The 20320-nt window shown below is 39.0% G+C and overlaps 1 protein-coding gene across 1 annotated transcript; it reads left to right on the forward strand.

The window, feature by feature from the left end:
- The first annotated feature begins 677 nt into the window (after positions 1 to 677).
- On the forward strand, positions 678 to 13062 carry LOC308388230 (gap junction alpha-5 protein-like). Its single transcript, XM_080868810.1, has 7 exons — positions 678 to 1072; positions 4772 to 4899; positions 6313 to 6477; positions 8152 to 8448; positions 8730 to 8795; positions 8890 to 9038; positions 10004 to 13062. Exons 2-7 carry the CDS (start codon positions 4831 to 4833, stop codon positions 10470 to 10472), a joined length of 1215 nt encoding a protein of 404 aa, XP_080724936.1. The 5' UTR covers positions 678 to 1072; positions 4772 to 4830; the 3' UTR covers positions 10473 to 13062.
- Positions 13063 to 20320: the final 7258 nt, after the last annotated feature.

Genomic DNA, 20320 nt, shown 5'->3' on the forward strand with positions numbered 1-20320 from the left:
TGTTTTCATGCTGATTAAAAAAAACCCAAGTGAAATTCTGTCCAACATTCTAACCCTTCAGTCATTCTGGGGTCATGAACTGAAGTCACATGTTGCATCTTAGCCTACTTTTTATTTTGAGCAAAGATGTTCACTTTTACTTTTTGATTATATTTGGCAAATTTCAGTTTCCATTAAAAACAAATAAGTAAATGAAATGAATGTAATTCACTGAAATCACAAAAACGAAAGACTTAAGAAACTGAAACCAGCTTGTGTTTATCTTCGGAAGAGTCTCAGTGCAGGAACTTAACCAGCGGTTTTCCAAAGAGATTCCATAATAAATCCTGTGGAATTATACTTTAAGCTTAAGTCACTTACCAGAGCTTAAGAGAAGCAGAGAGATATATGTCAAGAGAGTGACATGAAGGAATGCAGGACTGGGTCTTTTAGCTATTGTGTCTTAATACAATATGTGACTTCCTTCAGTGCCAAACACTACAAACAAACACATGCACCTATATTTGAGAGTTGAATAGCAGGCAGCGAGGCACCAGGCCCACTTCCTCTGGAGATGTAGAAGGAGGAGAGGGAGCGAGAGGGGGAGAGAGTGAGAGAGAGAGAGGGAGAGAGAGAGGGGGGTATAAACTACAGCTTCACACACATTTCATTTCAGTTCAGATCTCTCTGGACACAAATTGCTCCAAACTGCTGGATTGACTCCTTTTTCAATCCCCTGAATCAACTTGACCTTCTCCGTCGATCCGTCTTTGTGTCAGTCTCAACCTGTCTGTCCTGAAGTTTGTCGGGTTCATCAAATTCACGCTGACATTCAGTGACTGAGGCTGAGCAGGAACGCTCACACTCACAGCTGGAGAGTGGCCGTCATTCATCACAGATCATCTGAATACGTGCATCTGTCAGCTGTTAAATCTGCTGCTCCTACATCCTGAGGATCAACTCTGAAGAGGAGGAGTGCCTGGCTTACTAGCACCTCACCAACAAGAAGAAAGCATCCATCAGTTTAACTTCAGTCTACAATCATCAGGCTATCACTGGATTAGAAGTTTCCTTTCTCTGTATCCTAAATCAGGTAAAGTATCTGTATGTGGCAGAGTTTTAGTGCAACATGTTTACAGTATGGCTAATGTCTTCATTTTAAGATTAAGATGTTAAATATTTAATTAATATCAAAAGTGTAAGCATCTTTTTCTGTTTTTATGCATTCCAGTGTTAATAATGACCACATCAGTGCTAAAAATGACCACAAAACAGCATTTTCAGACCCCAAAACCTTAAATAAGATCACAAAGAAGTGCCACAAATAAAAGTTGTGTGTGTGTGTGTGTGTGTGTGTGTGTGTGTGTGTGTGTGTGTGTGTGTGTGTGTGTGTGTGTGTGTGTGCATGCCAGTGTGCATAAAGATAGAGAAATCTTTGAGTAAATTCTAAAATAATTAACAAATTAAACTTCTTTTGTTACTTGAGTTTGGAATTTAGTTTGTCTCTAAATGAACGCCCATGATGTTGATGGATGTGGCAGAATTTTATCACGTTGACCTGTTAATACTTTCTATTCAGCTTATTATCGCATTGAAAACATCCTCATGTCTGACCGATGTCAATGATTCATCATTTATTATTGTAAACCAGCTCGAGAAAGAGGGGGCCTTTGTATTTGTGTGTTTGTGTGTGTGTGTCTGTGTGCCCATTATCAAGACAGGATGCAGAACAATACTGACTCCACATATACACACCCAGTCTCTCTCTCTCTCACACACACAAAGAGAAACACACATGCATGCAAAGGTCAAGAGAAAGTCTATACAAGGAAGTAATATTGTTATTAATGATGCTGGGATCACTTGTGAAAGATATGAATGGGAGCACACAGACACACACAACACAGAGACACACACACATGGTTTGTTCGAAGCTTCTGGGCTTTACAAAAACAGGAAGGGATGGGCATTTAATAAATAAGTTGCCAAAAAAGTTGTAATCTGATTTGAAACTTTTTTTTCTGGTCAGATTTTTAAGTTCATCTTCGTTTCTCATCTGAAATTAGTGCTTCTTGCATAACAACACGTCTGAAATAGACTTTTAATACAAGTTTAATATGAGTTCCAAGTTAGGGACAAAAACAGTCACATTTGCCCACTGGTTCGAGAAATGACATCAATCAAATGACAGAAGGGTGAGAAATTTGGCATGTAAAGCAGTCCCACTCCACCCAGAAATGCTCTTTATTGTTCCCCCTGTTTTGGAAGTCTGTACAGAGTCTGGTACTCATCAGAATCACATTTTGTGTAACATCAGAATCCATAATCCAAATACCTAGGTATGTCGTCATCAGTTACCTTGTCTGTGTTTCCTTTTTATTATCTTGTCATGTATGTATCTACACATACATGTATTTAAATAACAAAGATAAATGCAAAATCTCCTCAAACTTTAAAAATTGTGACACAAAATCTCATCCCAGGCAGTCAAATACTGCCACGTGTAATGCAAAAATAATTTAACAAATAATGAAATGAATTACTTTCTCAAGTAACTAAGTAATGTACTCTATGTTACATGTTACTTTTAAGAAAAGTAAAAAGTAATGTGAAATGTTTAACTTTTTTTTAACCCCAACACACCCAGTTGAGTCCCAAGTGGGATAAATGTAGGTTTGCTCTGCGCCCACACAGCCCCACAGTTCACCCACACCTGCCCACTGTGGGGTCAAACAGGCATGTTTGCTAGCACATTCTTTATGATAAGGAATCACCATGAAGGAATAAATGACTCTTGAGGAGAAGATTAAATGAGGCTGAGAGAAGGTCACTGATTCAAAACCTCAGTAAAATAGAAGTTAAACTGGTTCTTATTGATATACTGCAAAATAACTCAAGAAGTGAAAGATATCAGGTCATATTCCAAGAATTTGAGAGTTTTGGTTTTTGTCTTTAAGGGTAAGTGCCTCTATTACGTAGAGACTTGAGTATTTAACAAGCAAAAGATTCTTGGTTCAAGCACAAGCGACATAAGACCTGATGGTTGTGTCAGGCCAGGTGCCTGGTGTGAAAATCTCCAGCATTGTGCATTGATGCACATTGTAAATGAGGGAGTGCTTAAAGGAAGCACAGATTTTAATCAACATTCCATACCAGCTGGTGACAGTAATGCAACATGGGGCATATGTGGGTCCTACACTCTTGATCCTGGTACTGGTATGGAATGTGTGTACTTCTGGGCTCCATACCATTCGGTCCAGATGCCTAGTCCCCTACACGCATTAGCATGGTACTGGGGCCCATAATGGACTGCCCACACTGGCCCCAAGGGGGCATGTTTGCTGGGAAGGAAGATTTGTATTCATACTGGTACAGACTCAACCAAACATAGGAACAGACTGGATGTGTGTGTGTGTGTGTGTGTGTGTGTGTGTGTGTGTGTGTGTGTGTGTGTGTGTGTGTGTGTGTGTGTGTGTGTGTGTGTGTGTGTGTGTGGTAGCAGTGTTTACAGTAGATCTCTAGTTTTCCTTCCCCAGTGACAGGCGGAGGGGGAGTGTGGGAACAGAGAGGAAGCTAAACTAAACCATGGGCACAGACATTTTTATTAATGGGGTCGTGGCCGGGCTGGAGAGAGGCTCACACATACACACACGAACACACACACACACGCACACACACCTACACACACACACACACAGCAACAGCCAGTCTATTCCTCAATGGTTTATCCACTCATCAACTAAGGTTTTTTGAGCAAGAGCATGGAAAAAAGATAATAATTGCACCAAATTTGGAATTTTAGAAGGTGCACTAATACTCCATGAATAGAAAACAAGGAGAAGCACACACAGTGAGATATTTTAAGTAACACAGTTTGCCCAATCCCCAAATGAAAGAAAATAATACCAGAAGAATAACCCCATCTTTTTCTCCCCAGCCAACCATAAAACATTGTGCATTAAAGGCAGCATGCATACAGCATAATCACTGTAGCTGGAGAATATTTCTAAATGTTTTGTGGTTAATCACGAATTCATGAGAAGTGCAAATGAATATCATACAAAGATATAAAACATTTTTTTAAAGATTGCCCCAAGTTATTCTCAAGATATGTGTTTAAATCAGCCCACCTGACCATAACATACATGACAAAATCTTCCACTGAAATATTTCAAGTCTTTTAGCTCTCCAGATTAAAACACTACAAAGTGATATTCTATTCTCAGTATTTCTCCTGGATGAATTATTTAAGTTGAAATATTTTGAAAAATATTTTAAATCCGCTTTATATACAGAACAAGGAAATGTATATATATATTGAATATAAGACTGTTATACTATAATTTTAGTCATTACATGGCATTCAGTTATGCGTTTCACATTTCTTCACATTCATAGCCCTAAAATCTATTTATAAACAAGATGAAATGTTTTTTTAAAGGAAGATTAAAAAATTGCGCCAAACAAATGTTAACAGTTGATGTTAATTTAATAGATTTTCATGCTTTTTTCTAAGATAAAGACATTTTCTCACTTGTACATTCCCTGCTTTTGTTGAAAAGCATTCTCATGAAGTAATAAAAAAGAAGCTACATCTCCATAAATGTAGGAAGTCCTAAAATCTATTGAAAACATAAAATTCTGTCTGATTCAGGGAGGATTATTCTTGGTACCTCATAGATTTTTTATTAAACTTTGTTATAAAATTAGTTTGTAAGATGTGCCTGAATGCATCATGTGACCCACCTGTTACTCATGCAAACCTTCCCATGCTCTTTGTTGGTGTGTTCAGGTGGATATTGCCCAGCTCACAGTTTAGCAGTGAGTAAGGAATTTGAGTTGTAATCAGTCATGGCAGACTGGAGCCTACTGGGAAACTTCCTGGAGGAAGTACAGGAGCACTCTACCTCTGTTGGCAAGGTAACATGCAAACACAGACACCTATATGTACACACACATTGCATACTAACACACAAGACTGGTCCGACATCCTCTGTTCATGACAGACAAACATATACACTCAAAACAGAACATTCATGTATTTCTAAATCATCCTGTTTATTTTGTGTATCCCGACGCGTGGTTTGTGGTTTCAGAGTCTTGTAACACTAGAATGAAATATCATACAAACATCTGTTAGTTTAACCATTCGAAACTCAACTCAACAAGTCTTAAAAGAAACCAAAAACAAATAACTTCACTTTCAGAGATTTTATGGAACTAATGTTACTTACAACTGTAACGATAGTAACCTCTGGTTTTCAGTGCATGTCCATTGTTGTAAAATGTGTGCATGTACTGTGTGCGTCCTATTTCTTCTGAGAAGCTAAGTAGTAGTAGTCCTCAAAGTAAGTTGTTTACAGAACTGTTGGCAAAGCTTAGGAATCCAGGAGCACAATTTATAAACCAAGATAACAAATTTAGACATGGCACAAGGTCAAGAGGACTGGAATTCACGTTCTTTGTGGGACTGTTTCTTTTAAATCTTTGTTTCACTCGCTTGGTTAGGTTTAGGAAATGATGACGCTCTTGGTTTTAAACCCCCCCCCAATAAACATTACATATCATTGAACTTGTGAGAAGGCTCAGTTTTCTAGTTTAGATTCTTTCTTAAATAACTAATTGTAATGGTCAATTCAATCAGTCAGCACTTTGTGTACTTTTTCTAAGGCATTTTTAAATCTGTTTAGAAGTACTACAAAGATAACCAGCTCCTAAAGTATGTAATAACTTTAGTTCAGGGTGGCCATGAAGTCAGTACTGGCAGACCAGCTATTCTCACTGCCAGCCAGCTGATGGCTCAGTTAGAAGTTGTCAAGGCATCCAACTGGCAAACCTCATACAGGGAAAACTATTTAAATGGCACTTTACAATCCAGCTAAACTCCGAGTCCTCCTTTCATGGTGCACCCGACCTAATCACTGACCTATTGTTCTCACTGCTCTGTGCAGGGTCTTGCTATTGCTCTCCCTGCTTGTCCATGGATGGAGGTGGAGTTTCCATAACATAAATATACTACCAAACACAAATAACTGCAGATGAAAATAACAATTTTCATTCATTATAGTGGCCCTCCCCTCTGGGCTGGAGTAACCTTTAAGAGCTGTTTATACCTTTATTGTTTTAAAAAGGGTAAAAATGGGAATGTCCACAGTCTAGACTTTGATTAAAGGATATTTTAATTGAAGCAATTCAGCAGAAACAAATAATTATAGTAACACTTAAATTACACTTGTCCAATTAACCTACTCTGAGCTAATGCTGATTTTGTTCTAATCTTTGGAAGAAGAAGAAGACTGGAGGTCATAATTGCTTCATGTTTTTTCTCCACAGGTGTGGCTGACCATCCTGTTTATCTTCCGAATCCTTGTTCTCGGGACAGCAGCTGAGTCATCGTGGGGAGATGAACAGGAAGATTTTAACTGTGACACTGAACAGCCAGGCTGTGAGAACGTCTGTTATGACCGAGCCTTCCCCATAGCACACATACGATACTGGGTAATGCATTGGCAGTCAAAGATGATCTTTTTGTTTTAACCAACTGAAATCAAAGATCATAAAGAAGTCAGCCAATCCATCTTAAAGCTTGACATTTTATTAGAAATATATTAGAGTTACTCTATCACATCAACCAAAAGAACTTCTTTATACCTGTTGATGATTTTTAAACATTTTCTAAAACTGTAAACACAATATGAACTCTAATTAGTCAGTTGGAATATATCTGTGTCTGTACATCCCTGTTCATTCAACCAACATTTCAGGCTACAGTATCCTGCAGTTGTTGAAGAAAAAGAAGCATTTTAATTTTAAATCTATCACGTGTTAAGATTGGTTTGCCACCTTCCTTACAGCTATTTACTTCCATTTATTTCAGTGCAGTGTGAAAAATAAATTGCAGTCACTTGATGTCCTCAAGGGATTAATTATGGTGAAATGTTTCCATTTCATACAGGCTATTCAATGAGATTATCTATGCTTGCAGCCGAGAGCAAGGGCTGCTTTAAAGATGCCTCCCTGCAAATGAATCCCCTCCCCACAACAACAGTTCAGATCAAACAATAAAACTCTTATCAAAATCTCAGAACCAAAAAAGCCGGAAACTCATTTCCCAAGAAATGTGGCAACACTTTGGGTTGATGCATACCATAAAGACTTGAATGGTATGAAAGGTTGAGTTTCCAATTACAACGTAGGTTATGACATAGATTTCCAGGTCTATCAAGCTTAAATCTTTGCATTCTACTGCATTAGTCTGACCTAAATTTAACAGCTTCCTAGAAAATGAATAATCTTCAATGGTGGAAGTTAAACTCTTGCAGATATCAGATTAGTGAGTTAATCTTTTAATTTTGCGTCACTATCCTTTGTGTAAACCTAAAAAAATAAATGTTCAAGTAATATGTTCAAGCAGGCTCCAAAGCCTGCAGTGGCAGCTGCCCCAGTTTGTCCCCCTGAGTACAGACTAATACTCAGGACTGAGCCATAGCTTCAGTTCAAAAGCCCTATTTAAAAAGGAGAGCGCCACCTGTTGCTGTTCAAGCACTCAACTGCTAGTTGAGTCATTCTGTCAAAGACTGCAGGAAAATAGGATCCAAATGCATTCTCCAAATGAGACGGGTTTGAAGTGAGCAAAACCTTTATTGTGGCCGATAATAAAACAGATCATAATATAACAAAGTCCAGAAACACAGCAGACAACAGAAGGGAACACACTAGAAACTATAGACATGGGGGACGTGGAAAATGGGTAAAAAGAGACAGCTGAAATGAATCAGGAGGACTTGACACAAGGAAGTAAAATTAAAAGCAAGGAACAAGCAAGAACAGATTATCAGATAAAAGAAGATTTAAGGGGAAGAAAGAGAGAAACAAAGAACTAAGACACTAAGAAACATGGCAATCAATTATAACGGAGAACAAATTACAACATCAATTATGATTCTAAAGTTCATGAAAACACATAACTGGGCTAATGGGCCAGAACAATGACACATCTCTTGCTTTTCATACTTTCAATCACTGATGCCTGATCTGCTCTGGATGAGAGTTTCGTTGTTTCTCTCCCCACCTAAATTGTTTAAAGTATAAAGTCCTGGGAGTCCATACTGAGAAATATCTCACACTGCTGCAGATGACTTTTGATTATAAATCTTATTCATGTCTTTCTAGGTGCTCCAAATTGTGTTTGTATCCACTCCCAGTCTGATCTACATGGGCCACGCTATGCACACTGTCCGCAGAGAGGAGAAAAGAAGGAACAGGGAGGAGGAGGGAAGAGAGGAGGGAGGGGGAGAAGAAGACCCAGGAGGAGGTGAAGGAGGAGGTGGAGGTGGAGAGAAACAAGAGAGGAAAGGGGAACGAGATGGAAATGAAAAAAATGAAAGTCACTCAGCAGGTCGAATTCGCCTGAGGGGAGCGCTGCTGCAGACATATGTTCTGAGTATACTGATACGCAGCATCATGGAGGTAAATGTCACCATTTCTGCCTTTAACTTAAACATAACTTGATAGCAGGTCAAGATTTCAAATCTGTCTAGTTCAAGCTCATGTCTGTCCTCCAAAGGCTGTAGGTGGGTCTGAAATGCCAAGAGAAGTAAATTAATGAAAAATTGCATTGCAGAGTTTGGACCAAATTGCTCATGAAAGTTTAGGATTTGTAAACATTAAAGGACTCGTATTTGTATTGTGCCTAAAACATGATGTCTACCTGTAAAAAAAACAACAAAAAAACCTGTCCTTCCATCCAGGTGGTGTTTCTGTGTCTTCAGTACTTCCTGTATGGAATCTTTCTCAATCCTCTGTACGTCTGCAAGGTAAAAATCAGACATAATTTTGATTTCTCTCTATGCTATTAACCACAATATTTGGGCCTATAACAGTAATTCTCTTGTTCCTTTGCTCTTTTAGGCATGGCCATGTCCACATCCAGTTAACTGCTATGTCTCCAGACCTACAGAAAAAAATGTCTTTATAGTGTTCATGTTGGTCGTGTCAGCTGTCTCTCTGGTCCTCAGTGTGCTTGAACTACATCACCTGGCATGGAAACATTGTTGCAGGTCAGAAATTCATTGTATAGTTTTTTAGTTAGAAAAGGTTTTTACATGACGACATAGACGAACGAATTCAGAATATTCTTTTGAACTATGATGATAATTGATGATTATTTTTTTAGGTAATTAATGATTTGATTTAATGATTGTTATGTTTATTTCCTATTTAACTCATTCACTGCCATTGACGTCTATAGCCGTCAATTGCAGTGAATGAGTCAATGGGTTTAACTCATTCACTGCCAATGGCTGGCAGTGAATGAGTTAAGAAGCTTAAGGTTGATAAAGTTACTAAGACCTATTTGAGCATTTAGTCATTAACAAAGATGTAATTTGTTGCCAGTTTGCACAAACAAAAATAGTGGTGAATTATGTAACAGTTTATTTCATATCAGGTACGACTGTGTTAATCTGTTGTTTTGTGACCCCCAAAGTGGCCAGAAAAAAGTGGAGTTTTAACTAGACAAAACTCCACTAACTCCACTAAAACTCCACTAAAAATGAAAAAATAAAGGTGGCTTTTTTTCTGAAGAGTAAGAGTAAATACTGCAATGCGGTAATAATATCCTAATATGTTACTAGACACAGGTTATTCTCCTGTATTCAGTCTAAACCTGATTAAAGAAAGAGATAAAGATAACGATTGCTGATGATTCAGATTTTTGGTCAACAGTGAGACATATTCATATGGATTTTAAAGTCTTGTAAAATTAAACAATGCAACTTTCTCACGAAATTTCATTTCCCTCAAGAGATTCGATTCCAATAACAATTTTAAGCCTTCAGTGATTCAGATGTACTTCCTGGAATTTACCATTAGAACAAATGGAATGAGGAAAACAGGGAATGCTTTCCATTTTGTGGTAGTGAATTCTTAAAGAAGTGTTCACAGCGGGCAGCACGGTATGTTGTGGTTGGCAGCATAACTTGAAATCTTACATTTTCCCACTGGTTCACTCTGTTTATTGCAGGCGATTCTTGTGCTCTACAAAAGCCAACAAAGCAGCCAACACCTCTCTGAGCCGACAGCTCTCTTTGTCTCCTCCACCACCATCGACACCACCCCCAGATTTCAACCAGTGCGTGACTGGCTCCACACACTTCCTACCCCTCCCCTTCCCCAACCACCGACTAGCAAACCAACAAAACTCTGAAAACATGGCTACCGAGCAGAACAAAATGGCAGCAGCAGTGGAAGAGGTAAACTTCCTCCAAATGAGCTGCTATTCGCATGGATGGCAGAAGACCAATGACGGTCAGATCCAAGATGGGAGATACCTGAGACCCGATGCTAACTGCTATACCCCCGAGAGCAGGGACGTCGGCTGTGTTCAGATCCAAAATGGTGGCCCAGATGTGCTGCTGCATAAGGACAAGCGAAGATACAGCAAAGCCAGCGGAACGAGCAGCCGAACTAGAGCAGATGACCTCGCAGTTTAGAAAAAAAAAAAAAAATAGATAATAGATTTACAAACCTGCTGAAAAAAACCACACATGCATAAAAGACAATCTAAAGCTGAATAAGTCCGTTCACCTTAGCTTTCATAACATGATTCATTTTATCTAAGGAATCATTCAAATGATGACTAATTCCTTTTATCTTCTTCCTTCCAACATTATACGGCTCCTAATGACTTAAACCAGGGGTGTCAAACTCAAATACACAGTGGGCCAAAATTCAAAACTGGAACAAAGTCGCGGGCTAACGTTAATATTTATTGAAATATATTTGTTCCTCCAGATATAAGAATGAATCTTTTCTTATGGACAAGTTTAGCTGAAAAACTGAATATGGAACAAGCAAAGCTTAATACTAAACAATATATATATATTAGCTGTATAATGCCAGTAGGCCAGCTCTGATAGTAATTTGGTATGGCTTCGCGGGCCAAATGTAATTAGGCTGCGGGCCAAATTTGGCCCACGGGCCAGAGTTTGACACCTATGACTTAAACGATGGTCTTTACCCAACATCTGAGTAATCGCCCTGCACTAGGGATTGAACAACTGGGCAGCAATGTCTGGAGTTGTGGTGCTACACAGATTGCTAAATCCATCAAGAATAACTGGATTGTGGCTTCTTCTTGAACTGAAACAAACATGCACCTGAAGCTTGCACTGTTTATATGCTGAGACTTAAGTCACCAAAAAGGCCATAAAAGGTGAAAAAAAAAACAAAGTTTGGGTGACACCATTGAGGGAGTCTGCACTGTAGAGCATAGATGTCTTATTCTTTTCTTTATTTACTGGTGTGACTCAGTTGGGCACAAATTAATTCATGACTTTAGTCACAAGAATGCTGACAAAGCCTTTTTTGAGAACAGCAGCAGTGACTGTATCTGAAAGCTTTTCAAAAACATGCTCTTTGTGATTTTTATCTCCTGACTAACAGCAGCTTGTGCAGGCTAGAAGAGATCTGGTCCAAGTCACAGCTGCCTTAATAGTACTAATGTGTTTCAGGACCTTAAAAGGCCCAAATGGAAAAGCTAAAAAATGCACTAAAATCCTGACTGTGACGTATTTGTTATATTTCAAAGCCCAAAGAAAAAGGCATGAGGCACATTTATTTAAAGCTTTATTTTTAACATCATGTAAAGGCAAACACCTCTTAAATATATATTTTTCTGAGATTTTACTCCCAAAATTTGTCGCCTATCATTGACGATAAACTTAAGATAGAGATGAAGATTTCCTCCAATGCTAGTGCATTTACCTGCTTGCCAGGTATTTCACTTAAACCTATAACAAACTTACACTGTGTTTATTTCACTGTTACTTCTTCACATTTTTTTTTGCAGAAATGTTTATTCTAGCTCACCTGCTCTATAATCAGTTGAATTTCGTTCTTACTAGGTGCCATTTGAATTAAATGAGACTTTAAAACAATACATTTACATTTCAGTATCACATAAATATTGCATGAGCAGTGTTTTTTATAGTTCTTGCTGGTTTGCAGTCCTTGAGTGTGCCCAGGAAATACAAAATTGAGCCTCATGTCTTTGGAAGTACCAGCACTGGACACACTGGGGACTTCTATGCTACCTGTAGACTGAGCCTAAACTCTGTGGCTTATTGGCTGGACTTATGACTGACTCATTTAACATTTTGCACTGGAAATTTACGATGTGATTTTGTGAAACCACTTAAAAACATTTTGCTAAATTTTTTTCTTGTTTGAACTGCGCTCTGTTTTCAGCCACATTTGATACCATGTAGATTATCTTTTCACACCAGCATGTCTTTTATCATTTCTTCTCAAAGATTTCTTGCATTTCCTAAAATATGACAGTCTGGATGATACTGATGGGTTTCTAGTACATTATATTATGGTCATTTTAGCTATGAACACACATAGAATGAAGCATGGGACTACTACTATGTCTAGCATAATGTATATGATGTGTTTTGTTTCAAATTGTTCGTAATGTCATTGGACACACACACAAAAAAGGTTGGGTATTAAGCAGTGACCAATGCTGTTAATGACAATTTAAATTTGTTTTATATTTATTATTACACTTGAATAATGTGAATGCTTTATACATTTTGAAAATAAATGCATCATATGCAAACCATTAGAGTTTGTGCTTGGAACCACAATAGCCAGAAACTGTTCGTGTTCATGCAGCAACTATGTGGACTAGTTCTGCAGGATATTATGTGGAAAGTTAAGACCTGTTTGCTACAAAGCATCATAGACTGTATATACAGGACACACATGATGCTTTCAGTCAGGAATGCAAATTGCAGCCTCAGAGTCTTTGAAGACTCAGAGTTGCTTGACATGTTGATTTTTTTTTTTCTTAGAGCCATAGGCAGCCATATTTGGAGCTGGGAACATCCTGCATTCATAAACTGTACTGGTGCAACATGAAGACAGCAATATCTGCTGATTAGCGCTGAAATTAGAATTTCACTCACAGAATCTGAAGCACACACTTTTATCCCTCACAGCAGGCCATATTATTTGTCAGGTAATTCCATTGCATCTGCAAAAATGCTAACAAAAGCTACAATTAAAATATTAAGCCTTAAAAAAATCAGTGTTGTGAGTTGTAAAAGAAATCCAAGAAAGAAGGAGTTCTATGTAGAACGGTGGCTGTAAATATGTTTTTTTTTCCCGTTAATGAAATTTGGTTATTTTAACATAGGCAATTTATTCATTTTTGAAGTCAGTCTCGAATAGACATTTAAGTAAATGGAGTTATTGGTACTTCCAGACCTCAAGGTCAATGTTTGTTCAATATCTCAAGCAACACATCACCACACATCTGTTGAGCTTCTGTAATAAAATTTAAATCAGCAGACAAGCAGAAAGAACAGAGTCATCTGAGCACCAAGGATTCCTGTGTTGTGTTGTTACTATGCAGGAAAAGTTAAATGTATAAATACACAAGTAAAGTATTTTAATAGTATCTAATAGTATACTTAGACTAGTCTATGTGTTTCTAACTGTAATTGCACTTAATACTGCTAAGTTCACACAAATTGATAATATGTGCACACAGTTTGCTTGGTAGAGAAATGACCAGTCATTATGACAGTGTAATCTATCTGCCATCATTATGGCACATGTTTTCACTTTGGGCCAGCAGACTTGATTTCTTCCCATGAAAGACAGAACAGTAACGATGGACAAAACAGGCATCAAGATACATGAGAAATGCTAGATAGTTTAAGGAAGGGGCACTTTTATACATTTGTCCTGATTCCCATGGCCAACTTCCAGCATGGACAGGAGCTGATTGGAAAATTTCCATTAAGGTCATTTAAGGTCCAGGAATGTTTGGGAACTGCAAAAAAGAAGAGCTTCATGTTTTCTTTTCCCCTCTCTTCTCTTGTCCCATCTGTGGCAGCCATGTTTAATCTGTGGTAAGTTGTTTAACTTCAAGATATCAAGGCTCAGCTTATTATCTAAATATTAGATAAATATATGTCCTTTTTAATAGTATACTACTACTACTTATAATAATAATAATAATAATAATAATAATAACAAAAAATAAAGACCAATTAAATAAAAAATATAACCACGCCACAGCTAGAAGTGAAAGTAGATGCTGTAAGCTGTTACTTATAACAAACTTGTAGCATTACAATGATGCAACATGCAGTCACAAAACTGCACAGGTGTTTAGTTGGGAAACTGCTGAAATCAAATCCAAGTTAAGTTATGAATACAGGTTCCTCTTTACAGTTAACTCACTGTGGTGTGATCCCATCACAAGAGGTTCTTGTGAGAGATGTAAAGCAATAAATGACCATTATGAACATCATCATTATATTGTATTTCAAAGGAATTGTTAAATAATGTTAGATGAGTAATTAATAAATCACAAGTCACTGGGAGGGTAAAAGTCTTGCTTCTGGGTTGTAGAAGCATATTGAAGGGCACTTAAGTCCCACTTAATAAGCATTGTGAGCTTCATTATATGAAATAGATTTTTTTTTTAGCTGTTTTTGTTGTTTGTTTGCTTTTGTTATCTTTTGGTAGTAAAGTTTGCCAACCTTCTGCTCTGGGAGATAGTGGAGCTGGAAAACAGTGGAGAGACAGCATCCCCATCTGGTGAAACAGGGTAATTTATGAGAGATATTAAATGGTACTTTTTAACCATTGACATGATGGTTTAGTGAATTCCAGAATGTATCACACACTGTCAGTCTGGATCAGTGTTGGTCAAGTTACTTGAAAAAAGTAATCAGTAACTAATTACTGATTACTCCCCCCAAAAAGTAATCCCGTTACTTTACTGATTACTTATTTTCAAAAGTAATTAATTACTTAGTTACTTAGTTACTTTTTAAAAACACGATTTACAACCTGAAGAGGTGATAAAGTGATAGATCTTTCAGCCCAATTCTACTTTTTCTACATAATCCATCATACAAAATGTAATCAAATGGAAAAGTCTCTTTTTTTAACTTGTTTTATCAGTTTTAATCTTTTAACTTTATGCATCAAGCAAAACATTTAATTATATGCAACATTCTCTGACTTGAATAAATTAGTTTAACATTTAAACCTATTTTCTACACATTCCAGCACATAAAATAAAATATTTTTTGTGTTTTCACTCACTCTTTCAAACAGATGCAAGTAAAACACAGCAGAAAATAAATAAAGTCAAAGACTCAGCGGTCCTTTTGCTCTATTTTCACCTGTAAAGCAGGACGCGTTACTGCCCATCTCTGGTCTGGATATGGTTTAGGAGTCCAGACCATAGTGCCTAGTGGCTCATTAAGTTTTTGATAATAGAAAGTGGGACTAAACTTTAACTCCTTTAACTTTAACACCTCTCTGGGCACTGAGCAAAAGATAGACATTTATATTAAATAGCAAAAATAAAGTGAGTATAACGAGATAATGCCTGTGCCTCAAAAATTTAGCTTGCAGTTTGGTATTCCTTTGACATAAAAAGTGTGAAAACTAATGGCATTTCATCACATTTCAGTATTTTTGCAGTTATAGTTATATGTTTAACGTGTTGAATACAAAAATAACTCAAACTAAATTCTGTCTTCATCTTTTTATTTGTCTTCATATACATAGAAGGAAGAAAATCAGAGTTGTCAAGAGTGTCAAATTTTAAAATGGATAGTTTGCTTTAAATGTTGTGTTTGTCCTGATCATCCTGGAGAAGTTTGTGGAAAAGGAATTTAGACATTCATACGTGGTAATTGTTGTTGCATAATAACGGTGAATCTACACAAAGATGTCTGCATCGCCCCTGCTGTTGGATGATCCTGCTGTTCTTTGATGGCCGATATTATGCTTGTGCAATGATTGATTGGTCAGGCAGGTATGTAACTGCTGAAGAGGCTGCTCAAGAAAAATGGTGTGAACCAGGTAACAGTACCTTATCAGAAGAGCTATCGGCAAAGTCCAGAAATCGTTCATAACATAAAATAATGTTTTTTTTTATAACTCATTAGCTTTCTACAAAATGTGATTTATGTTGTTATACAACAGTGCTAATGACCAGCTTAACTAAATACATTTTTTTGTCCATTCTTTATTGCTAATCTGTGATTTAGTGGATTGGACTTATTCTTCACTATGTGTCACAGTCAGTGCCATTGTTACATTCTTCAAATTTGTAATCAGCAAAACGCAAAATAGAATAGAACAGAGAATAGAATAATCCTTTAATTGTCCCACAAGGGGAAATTTGGGTGTAACAGCAGCAAGAAAGACACATATACAAACAAACAGTACACAAGACACAGAACAGAAACATACACAATTTTTACATATTTACATCAAGGACAATGGTTACCAAAAACTGAGTACCATACTGTTATTAAATTAAATAAAATTAAATACAGATAAGGGGCAAACCCTGGTTATAGTGTGAATCGGTTGATAAAATAGTGCCAAGTTACAGCGCAGATGTAACCATCTGTTTGTTGGGAGCAGTTCTGATTGTACAGTCTGACAGCTGCAGGGAGGAAGGACCTGCGGAAACGCTCCTTCATGCATCTAGGATGCAGCAGTCTGTCACTGAAGCAGCTCTGCAGTTCAGCAACATTTACGTGCATGGGGTGGGAGACTCTGTCCATCAGAGATGTTCTTTTGGCCAGAGTCCTTCTGTCTCCCACCACCTGCACTGGGTCCAGGGTGCATCCCAGAACAGAGGTGGCCTTCCTAATGAGTTTATCCAACCTCTTCCTCTCAGCTGCTGATAAACTGCTGCTCCAACATACAACACTGTAGAAAATGACGGATGCCACCAAAGAGTCATAGAAGGTCTTTAAAAGTGCTCCCTGTACTACAAATGACCTCAGCCGCCTCAGCAGGTAGAGTCTGCTCTGACCCTTCCTGTAAAGAGCATCAGTGTTGTGGCTCCAGTCTAGCTTATTATTCAGGTGAACACAGGTACCTATAAGAGTCCACTATCTCAATGTCCACTCCCTGGATGTTCACCGGTGTCAGTGTGTTGGGTCTGCGTCTCCGGAAATCCACCACCAGCTCCTTGGTTTTCCCCGCGTTGATCAGCAGGTGGTTCTGCTGACACCAGTCCACAAAGTCCAGAGTCCACTGTCCGTACTCTGAGTTGTCCTCACCTGTGATGAGGCCGACTATGGCAGAGTCGTCAGAGAACTTCTGTAGGTGGCAGCGTGGGGAGTTGATGGAGAAGTCTGCAGTGTAGAGGGTGAAGAGGAAATCTGCATTTCATTGCAGAAAAGTGGACAGTGCAAGACAAAAGCAGCAAAAATAAAAACTGTACAAAGAGTACAGTATAGAAAGTGCACTATACAAACAATCTGGAAACATAAATATGGACACGTGCCATATATATATATATATAAAGAATTCCTGCTTGCCTTCAATCCTTCAAGCTTATATATATATATATATATATATATATATATATATATATATATATATATATATATATATATATATATATATATATATATATATATATATATAAAATTCCCCACTCGCCCCTGTGGGCGGTCAATCCTTCAAGCTCGGGTCCTCTACCAGAGGCCTGGGAGCTTGAGGTCCTGCGCAGTATCTTAGATGTTCCTAGGACTGCGCTTTTCTGGACAGAGATCTCCACTGTTGTTCCCGGGATCGGCTGGAGCCACTCGCCTAGTTTGGGAGTCACCGCACCTAGTGCTCCGATTACCACTGGTACCACCGTCACCTTCACCCTCCACATCTTCAGTATGTTGGATGTGCCATGCAGTGCTCAATTGCATGGGTGGGAACTAGTGTGTTAGCGCAGTTAGCTCGTTAAAGTGTTGGCCGTCTAGCCCCATGCACGGGCGGTAGCTCGTTAACGGAGATTTGCCGTGTTGTGGCGTTAAGGTCATTTCAACGAGATTAACCTGAAAGCACTAGTGGGAACACAACGAATATGACTGCACATTTACGCCGACATCATCCTAGTGCAAAGACAAAAACAACTAACTAACTTTAGCAGAGTCATTTAGACAGCTGTTAGCACATGATTCTCCTTATGCTGCTGAGAATATAACCCAGAAGAAGCGGATAGTATAGCTTTTATTTTGGAAAGAGACATTTCTCTGTAATAAACTCTCTTTTCCAAAGATGAGTGATTCCTCAATCAGATACAGGGCTTGCAATATCGCTAGCCCGACGTCCTGGAGCTAGCGATTTTTTCAGTCGGGCTACCAAAATCTATCTCTTCCCTGCCCGTCGGGCTATTGTAGGAAGGAAAAATATATGTCAATGCTTTTGCATTCTTTCAGAAATGTAGCTGGGTAATTATGTCATTGGCATCGGTGAGCCACTGTCAATATGTGACATATTGAAATTAAGTTTGAATTTGTGCTTGTTTTTTTGCTTTCACTTTGCAATCGTGCGAACTGTGTATAGAGAGCGACAGCACTGATCTGTGAGTGATGATAATTTGCGCACCAATTCCTCTGACATCGTCTTATTAATCGTTAGCTTACTATGCAAACATGACAAGTGAAATCTCCCGCAGCAAGCTTAAACATGTGAGAGGTTGATCGCGCAGAGAATCGCTGAGCTTATGTGAGTGTGTGTGTAAAAGCAGCAGGATTTATATTTCAGTTCTGCTGAGCCAAATAAGACAGGTCAGGGTGAAGAAGTGACAGCCAAAGAAAAGCTTACCACAAAACGGAAAAGTTATGACAAATCAGACTATAAGGCAAAAAGAAAGTGCAGCTTTATGGTTTCATGGACAAAATAATTTCTGTGGCTGCAATATGACGAACTATATAACCAGGGCTGCACATAAGTGGTCCGCAGGTGCGCATTCACTGTCAAAATAAAAAACACGCACAAGGGTTAGGGTTAAATTTAAAAACTGTACTTTTGAGTTAAAATATATATTTATAATTTTAATAAATGACAAATTAAAAAGGCATGAACATTTTTTTTGTATCGAAAAAATATCGAACCGTGACACCAAAGTATCGAACCGAACCGAACCGTGAATTTTGTGTATCGTTGCACCCCTAATATATATATATATATATACTATCTATAACTAGACTTTATGTATATTATGTAAGGTGTGGATATATAAATATATGTACAACTCTGTGTATATATGTTTATGGACAGGTATGCAATGTAGTGACAAGGATTGACAAGAACTAATATTGCATATGAGAAATACTGCACATAAAAACTACCATGGTGTATTGTAGGCTGCAGGTACTTTGTTGTTGAGTCTGACAATGATTGGAAGGAAAGACCTTCTCCTGGTTCTCTCCTGTCTCCTGAATCTCTCCTGGTTGGGGGTTGGGGGAGGGTATGTTTGCACAACAAAACCAGGAGAACAATAGAGCTGAAGGCCTCTCAGCAGGGTGCTAGGAGGTGTTAGGTTCAGGGGAATTTAGGCACCCCAAAACCTCTCCGACAACACCACTAAACAACAAAAACGAAAAACTCAGTTCTTTAGTCCAACCCCCGCCCTATTGGCAGCAAACGTAGTTCTGGCGGCCAACCCGGTGGACGGCAAAACAGGTGAGACCCGCTGTGGGTAGGCAGAGGCTGACAACAGTTCAGGAGGCCTACCTCTAGTCCATCGGGCAAGGGTACCTAGACCTGGGGGCTTAGAGTACGCTTGGGGAGTGTGATTGTGTGTACAGTGTCTATTTATGTCTGTCTCCACGTTAGGAATGGATGTTTGTATGTGTGTCTATATGTCAGGTCAGGTATCAGATGCCACCTCTCTGGGGATATCTCAGGCCCTCCAAGGTATGGAGGCCTATCTCCCCCCACCACTTCCCCTGCCTGTGGCAGACGCCCTGAGACATCGGTGCATTGGTGGTTATTTGTGTCTTGGGATGGGCATCCAGGTACACACTGGCTCACTCCTGGTGGCTGCTTGTCGGGGCCTGGAGCCTGGGGCTCGCTCGGGCCACTTCGGGGGTGGGGTGCCCTCGGCCTCTCGGCCTGGGGCTCGGTCACTCTGGCACAGCTGGCTGCCGGCGGAGCTCACGGGCACGTCACTGCAACCCCCCCCTGGCTTCTGCTCCGCGGCTGCTGAGTGAACCCTTATCTGGGACTCTCCTCAGCTCTTTCTGGGACAGTGGCGCGGCTGCCCCTCTGTTGGTCTTCCTTGGTCTCTGGTGTTCTGAGGGCCTCTGGATGTCTGGAGTCTTGATCTCCTCCATACCTGCTTCATGCCCTGGAGGACGGGGCTGTGGCCCCCCACCCCCTCTATCAGATCATTACATGAAGGAACCTTTTAAATACAAGCACGTCCATGCTCACGGGTGTACACACGGGTGCTCACACACACAAACTACACCCTTTTTGGCTCCTACCTCAAAGCACA

The sequence above is a fragment of the Rhamphochromis sp. 'chilingali' genome (genome assembly GCF_963969265.1).
Source record: "Rhamphochromis sp. 'chilingali' genome assembly, chromosome: 20".
Taxonomy (NCBI): domain Eukaryota; kingdom Metazoa; phylum Chordata; class Actinopteri; order Cichliformes; family Cichlidae; genus Rhamphochromis; species Rhamphochromis sp. 'chilingali'.